The 23096-nt window shown below is 45.9% G+C and overlaps 2 protein-coding genes across 2 annotated transcripts in view; both read right to left on the bottom strand.

Annotated features, from left to right (window-relative positions):
• The window catches only part of LOC115558216 (uncharacterized), a 9209-nt gene extending 2591 nt beyond the window's left edge, over positions 1–6618 (bottom strand). Inside the window, exons 1-7 of the mRNA XM_030376116.1 lie at positions 5829–6618; positions 5716–5740; positions 4245–5583; positions 2474–3241; positions 2273–2335; positions 1667–1777; positions 362–516 (exon numbers count right to left, since the gene is read on the bottom strand). Of these exons, the coding sequence (XP_030231976.1) occupies positions 362–516; positions 1667–1777; positions 2273–2335; positions 2474–3241; positions 4245–5583; positions 5716–5740; positions 5829–6285 (2918 nt within the window). The 5' untranslated portion in view covers positions 6286–6618. The remainder of the gene's footprint in view (positions 1–361; positions 517–1666; positions 1778–2272; positions 2336–2473; positions 3242–4244; positions 5584–5715; positions 5741–5828) is intronic.
• A 1595-nt stretch (positions 6619–8213) lies between these two features.
• ctdspl2b (CTD (carboxy-terminal domain, RNA polymerase II, polypeptide A) small phosphatase like 2b) lies at positions 8214–22832 on the bottom strand. Its single transcript, XM_030376437.1, has 14 exons — positions 22591–22832; positions 19887–20077; positions 17421–17544; positions 16931–17080; positions 16282–16445; positions 16145–16208; positions 15745–15841; positions 15054–15165; positions 13917–14003; positions 12533–12595; positions 12359–12438; positions 11902–12028; positions 11344–11439; positions 8214–11187 (listed from the first exon to the last, which is right to left on the bottom strand). Exons 2-14 carry the CDS (start codon positions 20052–20054, stop codon positions 11029–11031), a joined length of 1491 nt encoding a protein of 496 aa, XP_030232297.1. The 5' UTR covers positions 20055–20077; positions 22591–22832; the 3' UTR covers positions 8214–11028.
• Positions 22833–23096: the final 264 nt, after the last annotated feature.

Genomic DNA, 23096 nt, shown 5'->3' with positions numbered 1-23096 from the left:
GCTAACTGTGTGTGACGCATAATAACAACATCTCTCATTATCAAGCTCATAAACGACGGTATGAAAAAGTAGCACAAATGGGTCGTAACCATGGCGATAAGATGTCCCCCCTCCTTCCTAGAACCCAAAAACTAATTTATTTGAATCTCAGTGTTCAACTTCGAGCGGAAACAAGGGGTTCACATTTACTTTAAGTAGAATTAAACAATTATTTCATTCATGCTTTAATGCAATTATTTCTAAGTATTCTGCAACTGAAGTCACTCGGCCATCAGCCATTAAACCACTGAATACTTGGTAAGTATGAAACTTGTTCCATCAGTCACTAAGCTAACCGAATCATAAGATGGCCACCACTCACACAAAGGCGTTGGACTGCAGTGGGGGTAGAGCATTGATGTCGGCCAGGGAGGCCCAGGGTAGAAGAGGAGCCAGCTCTGTGAACAGCCTGCTGTCCTTCCACAGGTGGACGGGGATGAACACAGACACCATGGCCGATAAATAGACATCCGTTAGCTGGAAAACACACACAGACAAGAGGTCAGCATTCACTAGAGGAACATAATGTATTCAACTGAGAAACAGCATGTTTTAACCTGAAAGACATCATGTATTCACCGTGGACATGTGTTCGCCAGAGACGCATGATATCATGTGTTCACTTGAGAACAATCATGAATTCACCAGAGAAATGTATTCATTAAACACATCACGTGTTCACTAGAGAAAAATCTAAATTCACCAGAGTACGGTATTGTATTTGACAGAGAAAAAAATATGTATTCAGCAGGGAAAATGATTGGAACAACCAGACACCTCATGTATTCACCAGGAGGTCATACAATTTTCACCTGAGACTAACCAGAGAAACATGTATTCTCCAAAGAATCATGCATTCACCTGAGACAAAGCATGTATTCACAATATAAAAGCATGCCTTCACCTGATACACCATTTATTCATTAGAGAGAAATCTTAAATTCACAAGAGAAACAACTTACATTCACCAGACCCATCATGTATTCTCCAAATGAACATAATGTATTCACCAGAAGCACATCATGTATCAACGAGATTAAACTAAATTTATTCACCAGAAACACATCATGTTTTCACACGGAAACATCATGCATTTACCAGAGAAACATCATGTTTTCACCCGAAACACATCATGTATTCACTATAGAAACATTATGCATTCACCAGACACATAATTGATTCACTAGATAAACATAATGAATTCACTAGAGAAACATAATGTATTCACCCGACAAACCAGAGAAACATGTATTTATCATAGAAATCTCATGTACTCACAAAAGACACGTCATGTATTCACAAGGGGAACATAACGTATTTACCAGATAAAGATCTGGTATTAACCATGGAAAAATATTATACTCTGCAGACAAACTAGAGAAACATCATATATAAGACAGAAACAACGCAATGTAGTCTTCACCAGAGATACATCATATTTTCACTAGTCACTTAATGTATTCACAAAATAAACGTGATGTTTTCACAAGAGTAACGTTATGTGTTCACCGAGGTTAAACCCCTCCCTTCTCCCCCTCCCTTCTCCTCAATGACCTACACCTGTACTCACTCTTAAAGTCCCTTCATATAAAGGTGTCTGCTTTAGGTCATTTTAGTGTCTGTTTACCTGCAGTGAGTTCTTATGCCGACTGTAGTGCTCGAGGATCTCCCGGGCCGTGGTGTTGTCCACCCCACTCAGCACAGCACGCAGACTCTCCAGAGGGATCCGGAAATACTCCTGATCAGATCAGTAAGGAGAGATCAATACATACCTGCTGCTGCTGGAATCCAATCATATCATGCTACACAAACAGTCTCCGGCTGTATTATCCCTTGAAAACCTTAAACAAATACCGTCTCCTGTTTTTATATCCTTGTATGGTTGTTAAGGATAAGTTCCTTACACTTGAATGACCAGCCATGATGGAAATGAATGAAATACTGGAATTACCCTGTATCTGAATTCACATTGAGTCCATTTGACTATGGTTATTTGGCATGTGCCAAATAGCTAAATATAACTAGCTTTCAGGTTAATGCATAATAACTACAGTTTCAGTCGTAATAACACTGCTATCTGTATACTGATACACAGTAAGGAGGTAAGGAAGTTTGATCTTTGGATGTACATGTGGAATTGTTACTTATTTACTTTCGAATTGATTAGCCGATATGGTTTATTCACAGAGAATACCAATCACTGTTAGTAACTACACAATGATTTAAACATCACCTGGATGAGGAAGACCTCTGGGTCCAGTATGGTGCGCGACTCCATCAGGCTGGTGAGTTCTTTCTGTGGAGGAAAACAAGACAAAACATCCACACAAACAGACACACACAGTAGTTTGCAAGGTTCTACGGTTTACCCACTTCATTTGAACTTATTGCGGTGTGTGTGCATGTGTGCGTGCGTGCGTAATCCAAGCGCTACCCCAAAGCACTGCAGGAGGACCCTCTTGTTCTCGAAGTTGGTCTCTCTCTCCAGGTAGAGGGCGGTGGAGTTCAGCACGCTCCGCCGGATATGGTCCGTGACGCGCAGCGACGTCAGCTGCCTCTCCTCCAGCGCCACCAGCATCACCACGCTCATGCTGGCCGCCTTGTTCAGCACCGACAGACCCTGCATCCGCTGGGTCAGGCTCTCCACCCAGCAGCGCAGCACCGCCTGCAGGGAGGCCGTGACGCTCGCCCCGGGCCTGCACACCGGAGCCAGGTCGGCCGAGCAGGACCAGTTAAACCTCATCACCAGCTCTCGGGCCAGGCAGGGCTGGCTCTCCTCCCCGGGGCCGCTGTCGTTTGCACCGTGGTGGCTGAAGCTGTGGCACAGTTGGCTCACCCACATGGTGGAAGTGTCCTGGGCGAGCCAGGCCAGAAGGTTGACGTCTAGGCAGACTGACCTAGCGAAGTTCACCTGGTCGTATTTCCAGCACAGAGCCATGAGGTCCTGGTCCGGGAGCGACAGGCCCCAGCTGGCGTACTGGCACTGCTCGAAGAGGTTGAAGCCCAGCGGCTCCCCGGGTTGGGACCCGTTGATGCAGTGCTGCAGCAGCCAAATGTTGTCCGGGTTGGCCAGGAGGTGCTTCAGCACAACGCCATCGGCGCACACCCTGGTGGTGAAGTTGAAGGGGTCCAGCTCAGCACAGCGCGCCAGATCGGTCATGTCCACGATGATGGGCCGGGTCCACTCCGAGTATCTGCAAACCTGAACACGCAAAACACAAAAAATGTATTCTAGGGCTGAATGATTTGGGGAAATAAAAGAATTGCGATTATTTCGACCGATATTGCGATTTAGCATGTGATTATTATTTTTAAAGTTCCTTATGTTCTGCATTATTCACTAAAGAAGCAATAAATCATTCTATAGTATGACCAACACAACATTGGAAGCAGCAACATTGTATACTGTGTTGGTTGGGGATAGTTAAAACATATGGTTTCTAGCGGCTATAACGATGTTAAATCACATTGAAATACCATGGCTCCCATCACCCATGCAGACACACATTCAAACACCACCGATAGCAGTGCCAAGCATGCAATGTCCACAAGCAGCTCCTATGAGGCATGCAGGAGGAGCCTTGCCCAAGAGCGATGCGAGGACTGCCGGTGCCTTCGGTGGTTCCACCTACTGGAGCGTTCACCATGAAGTCAACAAGACGCCTTGTAGCGACCCAGCTTTAATTCCATCCTTCGGTCCTATGCTATTTAGGACTACTTGTAACCCCCCCTGTGTCTATCCATTCTCTTTCCTGTCAATATTCACCTAGGGCTGTGCAATTCATCGAATTTTGATTGCCATTTAGATTTTTGTGTCAAAATTTCTCCAAACTAATATAATCGAGTTGAAACAATATATACATATTTTATAAGTACATATTTTTTATTCATTAAATGTTTTATAGAAATTGCAGCTGGATACGTTTATGTATATATTTTCGTCACAAAGTTTTGTGGGGGAAATGCTGAATTAATGCATCATGCTTTCAAACTCAAAAATAGTCTTCTGAATAATCGTGATTTCAATATTGACCAAAATAATCGTGATCCTAATTTTTTCACAAAATTGAGCAGCACTATCTTCACCTTCCTGTCTGTAAAAATGCAGAAAAGCGAATCAACCAGCAGACCCTCCGGTCGCCAGTAACCCTGCTCCCCCTCCCGGACAAAAGCAGCCAGCCGAGCCTTCAACAACAACAACAGACCTGTGGTATCATCTCCGCCACGTCTCTGTCCCCGCACGCCGTCAGCAGCCATTTGTTCTGGGTCTCCGCCGCCAGCTGATCGAACAGCGTGGAGTTGCAGCACACCTTCGTGGTGAAGTTGTCCTTATCGTGTTGCCAACACAGCCCCACCACCGAGGGGTCCACGTGCCGGTCGCCCCAGTTCTCGTAGTCGCACCAGTAGATGACCCTGGATGGCGGCGTGGTCTGCGGGGCTACCTGAGACACGTTGGCACAGAACACCTCCAGCCAACTGGCGTACACCTGGTTCTGCAGCAGAGCGCTAAAGAAGGTGGCGTTGGCGCACACCTCGGCGGCGAATCGCGCGGCATCGTTGCGGGTGCAGAGGGACATGACGTTCATGGGGATCTGCATGACATCGTGCCACTCGGAGTAGCGGCAGGAGTCCGCCACCAACTCGTCCAGGGTCCCTTCCGTCGGCAACTGCAGGGCGAGGTGCGTGCAGTTGGGGATCAGAGCCACGTTGTCCGGGTTGATGAACAAGAAGTTGAAGAGGCCGAGGTCCTTGCAGACCAGATCCTTCAGCCTGCCGCCGTCCATGCTCCAGCAGAAGGCCACCATGGCAGAGGGCACCTCCGGCTGGTTCATCCAGCCCTCGTAGGCACAGAAGAGGCTCAGCAGCATTCCTGGGTTCGACGTCAGGTTACCACAAAAGTCCAACATCCAGTGGTTGTTGGGGTCCGACAGCAGCTGCATCATGCGCAGCGGGCTGTCACACACCTGCTCCACGAACAGGGCGCGGTCGTTATCGGAGCACAAGCTCACCACCCCGGCGTCCACTGCCTCACCCTGAAACCAGGAGTCATAGTCACAGACCAGGTTTCGGAGGTTGGGCGACGCCCTGGCGCGGCGGGCCTGCAACGGGGGGAGGGGCAGGACAGGCGGCGGCGGTGGCGGCGTGTAGCCTCCGGTGTCACAAGCGGGCGCCCGGGCGAGGACGGGCGACATCAGCGCCTGGATGGCGTGACACGTGTTACCCCAGACGTGCTCCAGCTGCGCGGGGCTGAGCTGGCTGAGTGCGCGGCAGAACACCCCCAGCGAGGTGGGGGGGTCCTCCGGCGGAGCGGCAAGGACGTGGGCGCACGGGGTCTCGTTGAAGACAGTGAGGTTGTGGCGGTTGCAGCTGAACATGGAGTCTTCATCGTCGTCATTGGTGGCGGTTTGGGAGGCAGGGCGGCTGTAGTGGCCGGCAGGACTGGGGCATTCTGAACCGGGGTCGTTGCACAGAGAGGATTCTGAGCCCAGGAAGATGTCCAGTATGGAGGGGCCGAAGGACCAGCTGACGTTGTGTTTCATTCCCCTGCCGAGAGAACAGTGTGTCAGCTTGTGTTTATCCGTATTGTGTGTTTAGAGTGTTGGTAGATTTTAATATGCTCTAAATACACAACTAGATGAGAAAAAAAGTGATGAACTTGATGTTAAGATTGCTTACCACATTATAAGCTGCTTCAGATTCCCTGCAGAGCAAGAAACGAACATATATTTTTCATTGAACACTCTTTAATCGTATTCATATGGGTAAATATGTTTGTGGGTGTTCCTTACCTTGCTGGCATTGCTCGGTTTGATTAAGCGAAGGAACTGTAATTCCAAACTGTAAACCAATGTTCACGTAATCAATGGGGACTTGGATAAGAGTCCCCATCTTCGTTGAGAAATACGTCACAACCATGTCCAAAAGTCGACTTATAGTCGACATCAGACTCCCAGACTGGGGTACCTGTGACATTGCCAATACAAGCATTTCCTGGAAGCCGGTGAGTTCCGCCGTGCTCACCTCGTCCATCCTCAAGTAGGACCTGAATAAGCTGCCCGCACCCGTGTCCTTAGGGGTACATCCCTCCGACCTCATAAACGACAAAAGCGCCAACAACGGATTAGCGAGTTCTAGAACGACCACCCTCGTTAACTCTGCTTCCAGGCCACATTCTTGTGTCCCGGACAGGATACACACGAGTGTTTCGGGGAGGTTATTGACGAATCGCTCGCTCATTAACGGCATGTATACCGAATATAGGTTAACTAAGACGCTATAATAGGAGTTTAAGTGGACACCCTCCAACAGGGATGGGTCTCCTCCGGGTCGGGACGAAGCATCGCCTTGGATATGCCCTGACCTTGAGGTGCTGCTGCCTTTTAGCGTTTTATAATCAGTTACTACTCTGGTCAGTGATTGAATTTGTTCTATAACGCTCCGGATCTCCTCCTGTAACTCAGCGCCGCTGTGCGGCGGTGGGATTTGGGAGCACTCTTTAACATCGCAGACTGTTCCTGTTGAGAGATAAACAGGGCACAGGGCGGGTTAAGACCCCTACGTTTTCTAAAATGTAGTTAAGTTATCCTTTAAAAAAATAATAGAATGTGGAAGGATTTTTTAAGATATAAAATCCTACAATAGTCTTGGAAATTAGATAGACTATCAATTCTTTATTATATATATATTTTATATAAAAGGTACAATTGCAACATCACTAAGCAGAGAATACACATAGGCCTAAGCCATACAATGAAAAAGGATAACATATGTTTGAGAAGTATGGTCTATCTACTGAGGATAATGAGGCTATATGATTTAGATTGAACAGGCATAGTCCTACTGTAACAACAGTTGATTATTTATACATAATTAATTTAATTGGCTCGTGTCACTTAAAAAAGTTCTAAAGAAAATATGTCCAACATATCACCAGGCTCCTTCAGACGTTTATTTTTTTAAATTATAAACATGACACTTACCAAAGAGGATGCACACAATACAAATGGTAGGCGTTGACCACATTTTCCCGACGTTCGCCTCAAAATGTCCAGATAAAAAAAAATAGCGATATCGTCTTTTCTTATTCCTTCAAGTTAGAAAACACTAATTTCACGCAAAGGGGAACATTTTAAAATGACCAACTTCATCTTGGTTATGAAACAAGTCTCCTTTGGGCTACTTTTGTTCAGAATATTGTCCAATCGAGCACGCCAAGGTGTTTCGTCCTTTTCTTATCTCAAGGGATGCTCAAGAAGAAGACCAGTTAAGACGGGGATCTGGGATGGACTGACCTGGCCTACTAACTGTCTTGGAAACCACTCACATGTCTGAGTGCAATGCTACACCTGGTGCTCTAAAGCCTCGTAATTAAGGCCAGAAAGCGTCGGACGAGGTGCGAAACGCGGAACGGATTTCGCCTGGGGGGAAAAAATAAAAAAAGTTTGGCCATTAGTGATGAAATATTCATGATCCGTGTTGATTAGCTCCTCTCACGGCTCTTTGTCTGAAACCGGAGTCCGGTCACTCAAGACAACATAAGATTCCCCGACATCTGGTGGTGCGGAAAACCTTACGATAATAACCAATAATTGCAAGGTAGTTACAGGTTGTTGCACTCATTAGTTCGTCCGGGGAGGCATAATCAAAGACCCGCTACATGTTGTTACCACGGAACAACGACGATGTTACAAAGAGTGACATTTATAAAATAAATATATAAATCGGTCTTCCCAGGGATCGAACCAACAACCTTTTGATTCGTAGTCAGACTCCCCACTGGACCGCATAACATGCCATAAAAAGAATAACTTAAAGCACAACGATGCAGCATCTTTCAACATAAGTAAACTAAGATAAGCAAGTTTATTATTTATTTAGGAAACAAATTATGATGCCATATTTACTTTGGGCTGTTCTGGAAATAGTTATTCAGAATACTTTGATTGCCTGGGGGAATTATTTGAAGCAATAAAACAAGCCTCTATCAGATTAGCGAATATGGTCTAGGAGGGCAAGGTATCACTTAATCAAGGAAAGCCTCAGGAATAGCCTACACGTAATTAGCCTGCATTAGACGCTTTTAGCATCGGTTGAAGTTTCGTTCTCAGAGTTTTTCTCAGGCCAAATTTGGAAGTTCAAGCATGCACAAAATGAAGACAAAAACACACAGGAGGTTAACTTTAAAACTTTGTTTCAGAAAGTCATTGTAACTGTATATACACTTTACAATAGCATAGCCTTTTGGCCAAGAAAGATGTCTTTAAGCATTTTTTTTTTTAAATACATCTTTAGCACAAATAGCATTTCCTGCAAGTAAAATGGCTGAACAGATATTGGGGAGAAAAAAAAAGGATCTGTAACACGATTGCTTTTTTTCTGCAGAAATGAAGTGCCTTGATTAAAGGTTAACCAGGACTTTCCTCATATAGCAAGCTTGAATCTCTACATGCTAAGTTAAACAGTTTAGTGACACTGTGCTAAACTAAACATACATACAGATAGTTGTAAGAAAAAAAGACACTCCATCTTATGTAAAGTTAAATCTTCATTAATACATTTAAAAAGTAGATACGACATGCCTTTTGAAATCAAAAATACAAAAGATTTTCCTTATTTAAGGATATTTTTAAACATGAATCAGTTTGTTATTGTACAACACCCAAGTGTACAATACAAATGGTAATGCACATAAAAACGAGCTGGATGACAAATATCAAAAACACCTCCTGACCGATCCTTCAGAAAAATAAAAATAAAACAAGCCCAGCTCACAATCCGCACCATGCTCCCTTAACCATCTCTCCAACACCTGGGGCACCCCATCGTAAAGGGACAGCATTACCAAGGTGGGACCCCCTGAATAACTAATTCATTGTCAACTCCCCTCTAGCCGCCTGGTAATCCCGAGGGTCTGTGTAACATGCCCCATACCATATCAGTTAAAGGAGTAACCAAACGCACAGGGACACCAAACCCCATCATTAGCACCAGCGGATGTCTATGCTTTAGCTGACAAGTTGAATGGCATCGCTCTGCACCTATTTCAGCCAATCAGAAAACGGCAACTGCAGTATGTGCATTGTTTCACCAGAGGGGTTGCTGTTGCTGCCATTTGGTTTCAGGTTTTGGTACCTCTTTCAAACTGAAATAGGCAGCGATGAGCAGTGGAGAATGAAGGAGCCTGTTCAGCTGGAGCTCTCTGCGTAGCTTACATTCAGAGTCTGGACACACACGCACGCACATACAAACATACATACATAGCGCCCAGGGAGTGATCAGGCTAGACTCGAGTCATGGTTCTCCAGCTAGGAGAGGCATGGATACGCAGTGAGCCGTTTGTGCTCTACAAGCCAGGAAGAAGGAAGAAGGAAAAAGGGAAGCCATACTGCTTTGTTCATGGACCACAACTATATACGACACAACAAATAAAACCGAGCCCCACACAACTCCACATCTTAAAACAAGAGGTCTTGATTGTCTTCTACAAAACCCAGGGGGGTTAAACCAAGATGTGTGCTACTGAAACCTCAACGCACCGACGAAAGCGAGGACTCCAGGAGTATTTCTACAGCGCTTCATCAGACATCACCAGCCGACACCGGAACCCAACGCCGCAGAAGTAAGGACACGGGGAGTCGGGGCGGGGGTCCGCTTTCCAGCGTGGTGGTGGTGGTCACGCCGCCAGCACTAACAAAAACCTATCCTACGACGACACATCATGGGGGCACGACCTCCAACCCTCTGAGGGTTCCGTGGAGAGGGACATCGAGTATTACTAAACCACTGTCCAAAAGCACGGCGGTAGGGGCAGAAACACATTCATATAGTTGCCGTTTGTCAACGAAATCACACTGTAAAACTGCATTCCAAAAAAAAAAAAAAAAAAAAAAAAAAGGCATCAGAGAACGTACATAAAACAGGGTCAAGGAGAGGAGACACTGCCAGGAGATACGGGGAGGTGTGGGGGAATGGTGCTGCATTGGGAACGGCCAACAGACGTGGGTACCAGACAGGGCCTGGCCCACAGGCTGACCAGAATCCATCACATGCTGGCAAAGAGGTGCTACAGGAGTTAATCTCCAAGGAGGTACAAACACATAGCCATCTAGTTACACGTGAGAGTTAGCCGAGCGCTAGCCTCGAGCTGAACAACGACTGGGAGCAGGAAACAATACTGATATCAGACCAAAAGACCGTTAAAAACAAAAAAACATATATAGAAACTTAACTTGACACGTATCACTTTAAAAATGAATGCCCTTTAATGACCTGTTGCGTGTTTCAGGTAAGCAGACTTCAAGCCAATCTTAATTAGAAAGCCATCATGTGTTTACTTAACGTTTGAGCGTGCCCGGTTGCTTACACCGGCACGGCACACAAACCTCAGCATACCGTTTAGTCATGTGACCATACAGGGACCCTCTCCCCACCCTACCCAAACCACCCACCTATACACAAACAGTTCATTTTTCTTATATTTTTCTTTACTAAAAACAAAATGCCAGCAGCAGAGTGATGCAAAATTCAGCTGTAGAGGAATGCATAATGACATCTTAGACGCTACTACATGTTCAAAAAAGGAGGGACATGGGGCAGTCAACGCAGTCCTATAGACGAAGAAGTCCTCGTCCATTTTGGAGTCTTTTTCACCGAGCGGAGGAGCACCTGGGGGGGGGGGGGGGGGGGGGGCTGGTATTGGCGTGAAAAGGGCTAGCCAGAGCTAGGAGATCGTCATTTTTAAAAAGGTGGTCTTCCCCTAAATCGGTTTTCAGGTCGTTGCCGCAGCAACGGGAGAACAAAAAGGAGTCCACACAGCTCCTCCGGAGAAGTTGGTTTTCATTTTTCCATTTCATGTCGTTGGTAGAAAAAATATCCCAACCCGGCTTTTAAAAATCGTTATATTCTTTCTCATCATGATGTTTAGTCTTTAAAATCATTTGGGGTTTAAAAACAAAAGTGAACGGGGAAGGAAGAAAAGGGGCCGATGATTTAACAGTAATGGTAATGTTGTCGAGTTCTGTCTGAAGGAGGGCTTTTTACATGTCCGCTGTTGATGACAGTTGTCCTGTAACCACGGTGACTCAGTCCGGGGGGCAGCAGGTCGTGTAGCCGGAACCGCTCTCGTACGTGTGGGCGGACATCTTGGTTTCTGGAGAGACGACATAAAAAAAAGAAAAAAAACATCCATCTCAATGTTAAATACTCACAATTCCAACTATGGTCCAGAGCACATTGTTCTATGACAAGAACAACGTGTGTAGGATCTATGTATTTAACAAACATGTCCGTAAGCAATGAACTCACCATCTCTACCAACTTCTCAAGGAAGGGGACCAGCTTCAACAGCTCATTGTCATTCTTGTCCATGAACCAGCTCTCTATTGGAATGCCATTGGAGAGCTAGGGGAGAGGGGAGGGTTTTAATCACCATGACAACAAGTTGTTGTTCTTGAAATACCAACCGTCAGCCGCTAACATTTCGGTCCATGTTTACAAACATTTCCCTCCGATATACATGCATTACAGTCCCAACAATAAAACCCATCAATACACCCTCTATATTACAGCCTAATAACTACAATTTAGTCAAAGCTGACGCCTTCAGCACAGCCTACAGGTAGACAGGTAGACATTACAGCTTAGCCACAGATCCTGCCCACTTATCAAACCATCACTTCTACATTATACTATCTCTGCACTGGTTCCATCATGTGGTAAAAACTGTAACCGTCTCGACTGTTAAGCCCACATACAAAATGGTCTCTACACCAACTGTGAGACTACTAAGAGGTCTTAATGTGTTCCTGCCATCATACAGAACAGAGACACTCCACTCCAGGGAGTGATGGGTTCCCAGCTCACCTGGTAAGCGAAGGCCTGTGGTGAATTGTCAATGATGATGGTCTTGGAGAGATCTCTGCCCAGAATGTTCAGGTCCTTGATGTAGTTCCCCTGGACACAAACGCAGTGCTCGCGGAAGAGCCGGTGCCTGCAGCAACACAGAGATCGAGATACGAGTCAGACGCCAGGTGGACTGCACTGCCTTTAGGTTTAAGCCTTTTTACTGTTGCAAAGCAACTATGGAAATGTAAATGGACGATGACGTTGGCTGCTTGTTTCTTGAGTTGCTTAGCGTGGCGCAGGGCAACGCAAAAGCCGTGGTCCAAAAAGACCTGATTCCCATTGACAACAATGACAAACTAGCCGCTCCCAGCCGTTAAAAGCATTCAGTGGGATCGTGGCCTACAGTAATCATAACAAATGAATGGTACATAATAAGAAACAAAATGAACGATTGGTGGTTTTTAAAGAGTCCGACCTGACGAGCTGTTTCTTGGGGTCCAGGATGTTGAGCAATTTGTCAGCATACACCTTCTTTGAGGCCGTGAAGAGGATGATCTGAACGACAAAGGACAGGATCAGTCACGATGACCACAGACACAAATTCTGACCAGACTCAACATTCGACTGCAGCCCCTGGAGGCGTCCTTGCCTCATAGATCTGGGACATGCGCTCCAGGAACTCTCTGAAGAACGGCCTGAGACGCACGTAGACCTGCAGGAAAACACCACCGTTAACCACATACACACATCTTACAGTACAACATGGGGCAATCTGATGCATTTAATTGTCAGCGAGAACATGCAATTATGAAAATGCATAAATATATTTAAGATATGTCTTTTTATTCATCCCACATTCATCCCAAACATTTGGGATGATTTGTTGAACCTAACAGAAGTGGAAAATAATGGATCTCTGGATTGCATACGTGATATTTTTCCATTGTTATTGTTCTTGCAGGTTCTCCAGTACTCTAGGCTGAAAGGTGGGCACTGTCTGACATTGGATCTGTGGAGTACATCAGGGCAGGCCAGCCTGGACTACTGGGTAAGGCTGGTAGGTTTTTATCACATTATGCTAAAAACCCTTGTTCCCAATCTGTCAAAATAAAGGGCTAACCAATCATTTTATGTTCCAATATGTGCTTTGTATCAGTGAGCGGCTAGAGAAATATGAAAAATACAGAGCCCAGCACTATCAATTGCTTTTTGGCTTTGTGTAATGTAAAATTAAATGAATTAATTATGGCTCTGCTAAATATTGAACAGGTCAGGGACAGAGGATCCACACAACACACAGTTTCTCGGACGCAACCATTGGGACAATGTAGGGACACTGAGTCCAAACCCCCTGGTTCTCTGAAGCAACTAGTGGGTCCACGGAGGGGGGCAATGGAGGGGCCCAGAGAGCCTCAATGGCCTGTGGGGGTTCTCTAGTGCCGCGTTTCCACAGCAGGGTGCGGAACGGATTGGATCGCAAAGGTGCGGTAGGGAGGGGGCGGTATAGCCCAGTTCAGTTCCGAGGTAGCGTTTCCACTGCCGACAGTACCCTTTGTGGTAGGCCGGATGTCGATCGCCGCGGCAGCTAGGTAAACATCGTAAACAACGTCTTCCTCCCCAAGAATGCAGACGAACGTCTCCACCTCCTTGTTCGCCCAAGCAAGCGTTTTACGCGACATGTTAATTGTAAAGAATAATACCTCGAGGCTACTGTTTGTTTGTTTGTTTTTATCCCCGCATCACACGGAAGTGATGATTCTGTCGACCAATCAACGGAGGGGGTGTGTAGCTAGAATTTCCCGGGACCCTTTCAGGCGTCTCGTCTCGTTTTCAGTACCCCAACGGAGGAGTCCTGAAAACGAGGCCAAAACGGGTACGGCTAAGTCCGGGTCACGCCCACTTTTGGTGGTGGAAACGCGACCCAATCCGCACCTTTGCGATTCGATCCGTTCCGCACCCTGCAGTGGAAACGCGCCATAAAGCCACTGGTGAGACCCCAGAGGGTCCTAATAAGGGGATCCGGAGAGCCTCACCTGGTAGATGACATCCTGGAAGAGGACAGGGAAGGTAAGTGCGGCGTCCTCCAGCTCGTTCAGACTGCAGTGGACCAACGTCTCGTCCTGTGGAAACACAGGTCCAGAGAAAACTCAAAAATACAGTTCAATAACAGGAGAAGGGCTTAATGTAGGCATTCGAGTGCCTTATTGTCCTATTACAACAGTCCCGTTTGTTTAGACTTCAATGCCCACACCGATGCTTTTCAAAGCTCTGCATGTGGCTGGTTGTCATGGAAACATATTTTATGGCGTTTATCTTTGAAGCTGTAGCCTCTTATCTCTCCCGTTTGTTTCTTTGCCGTTCAGCAGCAGCTTTAGCAGCACAGATCACAGCGTCTCGTACTGTAGTTCCACTACTGGCATTAGTGATAAACAACATCCCTTCCTCTACTGCATCCCTGAAACATTGATAGTAATGAAACTGATGTATTTAAAAGGAATAAATTAATAATCTCCAGCATTTATGAACAATAAATTACTTAAAAGTGTGAATTGGTGACATGAGTGAATCCAGCATGAGAAGTATGTAGTAAATGGTCCGTATTTATATATAGCGCTTTTCAGACCCGTTACCACTCACATTACTTTAGAATTATTGCATTCAAATCACCCATTCATTTACCAAGCCACCAAGCAAGGCAACAGCCAGCGTGTCAGTATCGTTTAGGAATAGCCATCTTGCTCAGGGACACATACACTTAACTAGGAGCCAGGGACCGAAACAGCAACTTTTCTGCTCTACGCGAACTTTGGAGTAGAGCGGGGCCAGACAACCCCGCTGTACTCCCTGACACTCCCTAACATCACGGAAAACTCTGCATGAGTCAAAGCTGATTAGTGCATCATGTTAAGCATGTGTACAGTAGGTGTGGGACTATGTGTACAGTGTACTCACACTGCTGAAACATAAAACTCTAATCAAAGTTGTATCACAGTGGAAACAAATGTGTGACCAATCAAAAAAAAAAGCAGACAGAGAGGAAGGTAACATGAGTGAGTGAGTGGGTGTGTGGCCTAGCACAAGAGAAAACGTGGGCGTGCACTGGGTCTCCAGAGGTAAGGCTGTTTTGTGTACCACACAGTGTGAGAAAGAGTGTGAGAATGTGTACAGACCAGGTCTAGCACCAGGGAGAACTCAGGAGTGCTGCGGGTCTTCAGAGGCAAGGCTGGTTTGCGGGTCAGCTGCTCTTCAGTGAGAGGAGGAACGTGCTTGATGAAGAAATAACTGAAAAACAACACAGATGACGCGGGTTAACGTAGAGCAACATGGAGTACAACAGACTCATTCAAATGGACAACCAATAAACCAAACAAACTACTAATAGGCTGGAACGAATGAGGTAGGCTGATATCCAGCAGTCATCTGGGGGGGGGGGGGGGGTGACAGACACACACTCCCACATAGATTCTTTTTGAATCAGTGTGCGTCAGTCAGTATGAGGTTTCCGGACAAATCAGTGACTCGCCATACAAGTACTTCCCTAAATGTCTCGTCGCAGAGACCAAAGTGCTATATTTATATTGTTTACATTCCTGGCAGGTGCGTTTATGCGAAATGCTCTTAGACAGAAATGACAAAGTGATTTTGACTGATGATATTGGTGATGGATGTCTTTGTGAAAGCAGCAGAGACAGTTACCAAGGTTTGTTCACCCTGATCGGTACAATCCTATAAAAGAAGGCCAGATCAAAAAGTGAGCCAAGAGAACTACATAACTAACTTGGAATGACCAGACATCCTTTCACTTCTTTCTTAACACTAAAGCAATGCGATCAGCAGCAGCAGCAGCAGCAGCAGACTCACGGATCAAACACCTCCCAGTCCTCCTCGTAGGTAGGCTCGGCTGGCACCGTAGTGGGGGCGACGTCCACGTAGGCCGTGTCCGGAGTGGACCCTGGAGCTATTGGGAGGGGACGGGAGTACGGGCCAAAAAGGGATTTCAATTTAGACACCTTGTGTTACACGGGATAAAATGCATACGTACATCCCTGCTAACTCATGAGAAAAACAGTGAGATTCTCCAGAACCCAGGACACGTGTAAGGCGCACCTCGCGGAGCCCACCCCCTAATCGTTTGTTGTTTAAACATCCATGTTGAACAGTGTGTGCAGTAGTGCAGTGATGGGATAGAACGCTCTTGTGTTGCCATGCCGATTATCTGCATCCCGGCGTCATGATTATCCTCTGTGCCCATGGCGGTTACCTGTGAGTGGCGGCAGGTCAATGTCCGGCTCCAACTCTCCCGCTGCCTCCGTCTTCTCCTCCTCCTGGGGGGGAGGCGGTGGAGGAGCGGAAGGCGGTAGCGGGGGGGGCCGCTGAGGCGATGGGGCTCTGCTGCGCTGGGAGCGGCGGGGGCCTGGTGGGGTAAAGGGGGACGGCGCTGGGGAGGTCCTGCACCGCCGTGGCTGTGCCGGCGGGGATCTCCTCCACCTGCTCGATCTCCAGCTGCTTCACCACCTCCTCCGCCTCCACCGCCTGGTCTGGGGAGTCCGACCCTGCCGGCGCTACCACAACACACACACGCCAGATTATTAGAAACATAAAGACAAAAGGATACAAAAACTACCGAAATAAGCTCTCAACCGGCCATAACACTAGCAGGAGATATTACCAGATTACTTGTACTAGCAACAGGACAGAACCGTCCCAACCCATTACCAGATTACTACCACTGTAGCAGGACAGATTACAAGATTATCAACAGGGCACAAAACAGATTTACATATTATACCAGATGGACAGATTACAATTTACCATCACCATAGATTTATATATATATTGCCCAGATTGAATGCATTATGTTCCACAGTATGACGGCTCTAATATTATTAGTTGGATGAGCATTACAAACTCGGCACCAGTTGTGTGAATACGCGAAACCGTTTAAAATCGTTAACATCTAGTTTTCAGGCCATCCCCTTGGACCCACAAAGGGAACAAACAAACAAAACGAAGCAAAGGACGCTTAGAAAAGGTTCTGGTCAAGTACCGGCTTTAGCTGGCGAGAAGAAGTTGAAGACGGGGGAGAAGATGGTGCCCAGGAGGGTGGAGCGGGGCGGGCTGACGGGGAGCTCCACCTCCGTGGTCTCCTCCATCTTTCCGTTGGCCTTCTCCTTACTTCTGTCATGGTTGCTGGTCTCTGGGGGAACAGCAGGAGGAAATGGACCATTGGAATAAAATAAAAAAAAGGGACTCGATTTAATTAATTAGCTGTATTTAGTACATTTTGTACGCACATTTTTGTGTCTATATGTGAATGTTTTTCTGCATTTCATATGAACATTTCTGTACTGCATTGCTTTTTTTACATTTCATTTCTCCATCTGGAGCTGAGCAATTGCGATAGAAAGCACTTCCTTGCTTGATTTATAAAGTACTCTGAATCTATTGCCACACAAGGTTTTCCCAGCGGGAGAACAATGTCCTCCCGATGGATGAAGTGGGACCCATCCCTCAGCCGGGCTGGTAGCACCACTCACGTCCGTTGGCGGGGCCTTTCCGGCTGGGCCGTGCCTGGGGTCTGCCGGTCGGGGTCGAAGAGATCAGGTTGTTGTCCACGTCACAGTGGAGACGTGCCTTCTTGGCTGGGCTATCCTGCTGGACCTGGAACAATAATAAATAAACGTCACAACAACACAGGAGGATAGATACATTTAGCATGGCTTTTCACGTCCTTCAACAATGTTCTGGTTAAAAGGTGTAATGTGTGACAGAAAGTGTATATTTGTTCAATCATGGTGCGAGTCTTGATGTAAAAGAAAATTAGAATTTCTTTTCAAAATGGACACACATAGCATAATATTCGTTGTAGTCATACTTTATCATAAGATGCATGTCCCTAGCAGACTGTAAAGAACACAGCCTAAATGACACCCTGACAGTTGTAGCAACTTGAATGGTGGATACTTGCTAGGTTTGGCAGGACAAAAGAAGGTGAAGAAAACACGCAAGCCTTTAATGTTAAATAATCTCATCACAACTGTAAAGCGGAAGACGCTGATCCCAGATACACCTCGCATCCAAATCATAAAAGTAATTTGTACTATGACGTACGAGAACGAGTATGAGCACGGCCATTTGGCCGGTGAAGCTCCTGATGACTGCTTCCTTCCTAGGACACATGCGTCACCACCATGATCATTGGCCCTGACCAGTGCAAACAAGTGATGACACCCATGACTAGTTGTGCATGAGCTGGTCCTAATATTTTAATGGGATTTAAAGTCCAACATCTGGAAGGTTGCCATCTCCTCTGTGGTCAGCCAAAATTCACAGCAGCTTATAATGCTAGTTAATGCTCGTGGCCAGGTGCTACAGCATTACACCGGAACTGGTTTACTTGGTGATTCACATGTCGAGTTGGGGGGGGGGGACACAATAACACAAGTGCACTGGGCCGCACGCACGTTTTAATGGAAGGGTGTGAGTAATCCGTGCCAAGGCCTATCCGGATATATGTGGACACAGGACACCAGCAGGAGGAGAGGGGCAGTGTTACGTGCCACTGTGTTTTCATGGAATTGGTCTGCAGAAGGTGTGAGTAATACATGCCTGTGTGTGTGTATGCGTGCGTACACTGAGATCCCACATTGAATAAATGAGTTCTTCAGGTTTAACCTCGTCTTGGAGATGTTAATTTGCACGTATGGAAATACAATGTTGAAGAAAATAAAAAAAAATTGGAGATATACTTTACGGGCAGGGATGAGCACTAATCCAATCAGAGCATCACTCCTTATGGCATCAGCATGATGGTGGTCTTGATTGTATATCTATTCCCACGGCTCGAACGCCTCTGCCCCTGGCATTGTCAATCCAATAGAAACCCTAGATAAGGATGCTGTCCAATTACAAAGGTGCCAATGGGAAACCACTTTATGAAGTCTGGACAGCATGAGCAACCTCTTCCTCATCCGAGGTAAATTAGGTAGAAGAATCTCATAATATATGAAAGAAAGTTACCATTATGAGCAGTACAGAAATGATCCCCTGGTCCATCAGATAGGGAAGGACTCAAAACAAGATCTGAATAGATTTTTTTTAAGTCCCATCCATGAAAACCCCCTCAACAGACTATGTTGTTGTTAGGATCTTGTTGTGATCATGAGGGCAACAATTTAGAAAGTGGTGTGAACTGGCCATCAGATAACGGCCTGCTGCGTAAACAGCATGCCTCGATTAATTTTAACACAGCATTGTATTACTGTGAATTCAACCTCACAGGAAGGATCTATAAAACCCCAAAGGGAGGAAATATCCATCATCTGAGTGGTGGAATATTATGAAAACACTGTTTTGGATGAACATATGCCTTTGATTCGTCCGTGTCTTTTCTGCTCCCAAATGCAATCTGCCATCTCTGAGGTGGTTGTCGTTCTCAAAACAAACAGCAGGGTGGTAGGAGGTGTAATTGTCAGCATAGTAGTCTGGTACAGAATTCCTGCATGTAGTTCTCGCATCGTGGAATCAAAGGGCCGGTAATGTATATAGTGAGTCCGTTTGCGAGGACAAGAGTTTCAGCCAAGCAGGACTTTTCCACCAGTTCTTGTGCCTGTTGCTACACACCCACTGTGTGAGCCAGCAGCTAAATTTAGAATGATGCCTGAGCTCTCACCGGACGAGCTGCAGCATTCCAGTAAGCCCGAGAAAGACGACACTATGCTCAGACACACACTGGAATTACAGCTGGAAAAATACACCCTGGCCAATACTACGCTACTTTCTCCACTGGGACAACCGGTGGGCAAGAGAAGACTGGTTCAACGCTGGACTGTGGACCCCATCGCCCATGTACAGTAACTGGTTGCAGCTGGGAACGAAAGGCAGGAGTCTACTCGATGATTGACAAACTCTGCTTCCCATGAACCCCTCACACAACCCCAAGCCATGCCACCAATTACAACTCCAGACTGGTAAAACAGGTCTGCTAGTTAAGGGGATGTTACCTTGACGGTGCTCCCCCTGATGAACTTCTTAATAGTGGAGAGCAGGCCCCTCCCACCACTGGTGGGCGTGTCCTCCTCGACGTCGGAATGCCTGCGCTTGGTCCGCGAGGGGCGGGGCGCCACGGCTGGGACGGACTGCTGGGATGCTTTACGCATTCTCAGCCTCATGGTTTCAGCAGTCACATGTACGGCTAAACGAGACCAGGGGGGGGGGGGGGGAGGGAGTAGAGATGGAGCAACACGTTAGACACTTTTCAAATTAAATTTCATTCACAGAGAAGTAGGAGGCTGAAACGCTCATTCATGAAGCAAAGGCGATCATGGAGAAGTTAAAATCGACTAAATATCAGCACACATTTTTTTTAATGGAGATGAAGTGGTAATACTAGTATTCATAATATGGTCTTTGTAGAGCGGTAATGCTTTAGATCTACTAGTTTTTCCGTTTACTTGCGGTGGTGTAGTTATCTTGCTACAGTAGTGATATGGTACTTATAGTGTTGTGGTAATTGTCTGGTGCTGTAGTAGTGTAGCAGTTTTTAGTGCAGGCCTCTGCCAACATCTGGTAGCATTCAGGATCCCATTTCACTGAATCACAGCACATCTTGGCATCTTTCCCAATTCTAAACCCCATCTCCGCAATTTCCCATTTACATAACATAAAAATAATTCATAAAAAAACGGATGAGGTGCAAACCATGTACTTGTAAAAGCTGCTTAGACACTTGGAGAAACTGCATATATACAGCCCAAACACAGCTGTTAAGATAATTAAATAATTGCAATATACTATTAAGTTGAAAAACAAACCCAAAAAAAGAAAAACGATCTTCCTCCCTAAGCCAAACCCCTTTTGGGTTTATGTAACAACTAGATGGAAATGTGTTAGGACACTATCCAGTTGCCTGCACCAGAACTACATCGGTTACATTTCCACAAGGATGTATCTGCAAACCGATGAAGTTGGTGTGTAGGTATATACGCCGCTATACCCCATTCGCACAAGATAAACCAACGCATCTCAGGAGTCCAGTGTCATTATGTTGATCTTACAGACGTAATCAGCTTAAGGCTGTACAAATCAATTGGTGATCTTTTTTCAACTGTATCCTGACAAGATACTCAAGGATGCATTGTATCTTTCAGGAGTTGACAGGATTAGTTAGAGTGAAAACTGGTGATTGGACAAGATGTTCTTTATTTACCCCAACCTAGAAATTGGGGTTCCACAGCAGAATGTGCAGGACATTAAGACGATTACTAAGAGACACCATTTTTAAATAAGATGTGGTGTGACAAAAAAAACATACGCACACACACACACAATATAGTACATATGTAAAGTACTGAGGAGAATCCATTAATGTTCCTCAAGTGACGTGTCCAGTGATTCACATGTGCTAAATATTTGTGTTTACCCTGGGTTAAGTGCATTTAAATTAGTCTCTAATATAGTTAAAAGGGGGAATTACGCGAAACTAAACCAATTACACGGCCAGACTTACTCAATGCGTTTATGCTTAGTTCTAAGCATAATAATACATAGTGTGGGAGATGTGTGCAGACAGCCACCCGGGGCTCATGTAGGTACAACAAGTGAGCGGGAAACGGTGCAACGATGCCAATACAAGCCTCTTAGCCTGTTAGCTATCATTAGCCACCGGGGCCTTTTCAATAGCCTACATGAAGAGCTACACATAAGTTTAAAAAACAACAACACCACATTATATATAAACATATATATTTAAACAAAAAAAGTCCGCAAACGTATTCACAGAAAACCACATGTTGATTATGGATAATAAAATCAACACAGCGCCTACCAGGTGGACAGCTAGCAACAGTAACGTTAGTTCAATGAACACCCATCAAGTAACGTTACACACATGTCGGAAGCGTAGGGTTGTATTTTAGGTTCTTGGGGTCAAACCACATGTGATCATTGAACAAACTAATGTAATGTTTAAAGATTATCAGATGCTGAGAAAGTAGGATAACATGAAACCAGACCTGGACAGAACTAGATGCTAGTTTAGCATCAAAGCTGCCCTTAGCATTTGAACACGAAACAGAAATGTATATAACAATGAAATGAGTATAACATCAGTGTAACGAGCTATATTTTAGATTAATTGCAAAATGTGTCACAGCCGCCTGTTGGGGACACTTGTTACCGTGAAGAAATGAATCAAGTGATTAATCAAGTGAAGGAAACGATCCAGACCACCGATACACCTTCAATACATGTCATGTGTTTAATCAGAGCAAGGGGTGGTCTTCTATCAATCCTTACACGAAATAACATTAACTGGGTGACCATGGCCAGGGTCTAGACCTCACCATGTAGTGAAGAAACATGACATTCCGTCTGGGCTGTAAGCTTTGTGGCTAAAGCTAACATGCTAAACCATTGACTTTGCCTCAGATGCTACCAGCACACAGCTCGGCGGACCGGGGCTCCGTGGACCAGCATTCAGTATTAATCACCCCATTAAGGGCTGTCGATACAACCCCGGTGTGGGTGTAAAATACTCCATTGAAAGCTACGTCCGCATGGTTGTTTTTTTCCAGACATATTTCGTTTTTGTTTTTTTTGCCGAATAGCTCCGGGCTAGCATGGGGGAACAGCCACTATATGAAAACATGTTCACTCACCCACGCCAATGAGCGTTCACACAAGAAACACAACATGGTATGTACTCACACAAGTGATCCGCAGTGCAGCCGGGCAGCAGAGTGAAACGAGTTGGGCTCCGCCAGCCGCCACCACAAACATGGGACAACAGCGGGTTGTTTACGTGATCCGGTCCGCCTTCACGCTGTCGCTACTCAGAGGCCGAGTCCGGAGGATCCTCCGTTGTTACCAGGCGCCATTTCCCGCCTCCTCTGCCCACTCTCTGAGGCAGATACCCGTATGGGTCCCGGACACACCCCCTTACCTCGCAGGGACACACCCCCTTACCTCGCATCAGAGAGCCAGGGACAGGCCAGCAACATTAGTGGTTCCCCAGCCACTGATAAGTGCCTTCAGGCAATACTAGGTATGCCTTGGAATTTGATGAATAATTTGCCTGCTTTATTACACATGTATGTATTTTTATTTATCCATGTAGTGCAAGTTGTTGAAATACATACCTGTTGAATAATAATGCAATATCCCGCCTGATTTTTTTTATGGGATTTCAGATCTATTATGCATTGTTCCATGCA

Source organism: Gadus morhua, chromosome 14, assembly GCF_902167405.1.
Source record: "Gadus morhua chromosome 14, gadMor3.0, whole genome shotgun sequence".
Classification (NCBI taxonomy): domain Eukaryota; kingdom Metazoa; phylum Chordata; class Actinopteri; order Gadiformes; family Gadidae; genus Gadus; species Gadus morhua.
This window is presented reverse-complemented; position numbering and strand designations above follow the sequence as displayed.

Excerpts from the sequence above, each read along its gene's own strand:
- ctdspl2b (XM_030376437.1), bottom strand. The coding sequence starts at position 20,054 with ATGAGGCTGAGAATGCGTAAAGCATCCCAGCAGTCCGTCCCAGCCGTG. Across the intron at positions 17,545-19,886 it reads TCAGGGGGAGCACCGTCAAG|GTCCAGCAGGATAGCCCAGC; the intron begins GTAACATCCCCT and ends TTATTGTTCCAG. Across the intron at positions 12,029-12,358 it reads CCCAAGAAACAGCTCGTCAG|GCACCGGCTCTTCCGCGAGC; the intron begins GTCGGACTCTTT and ends GTGTTGCTGCAG.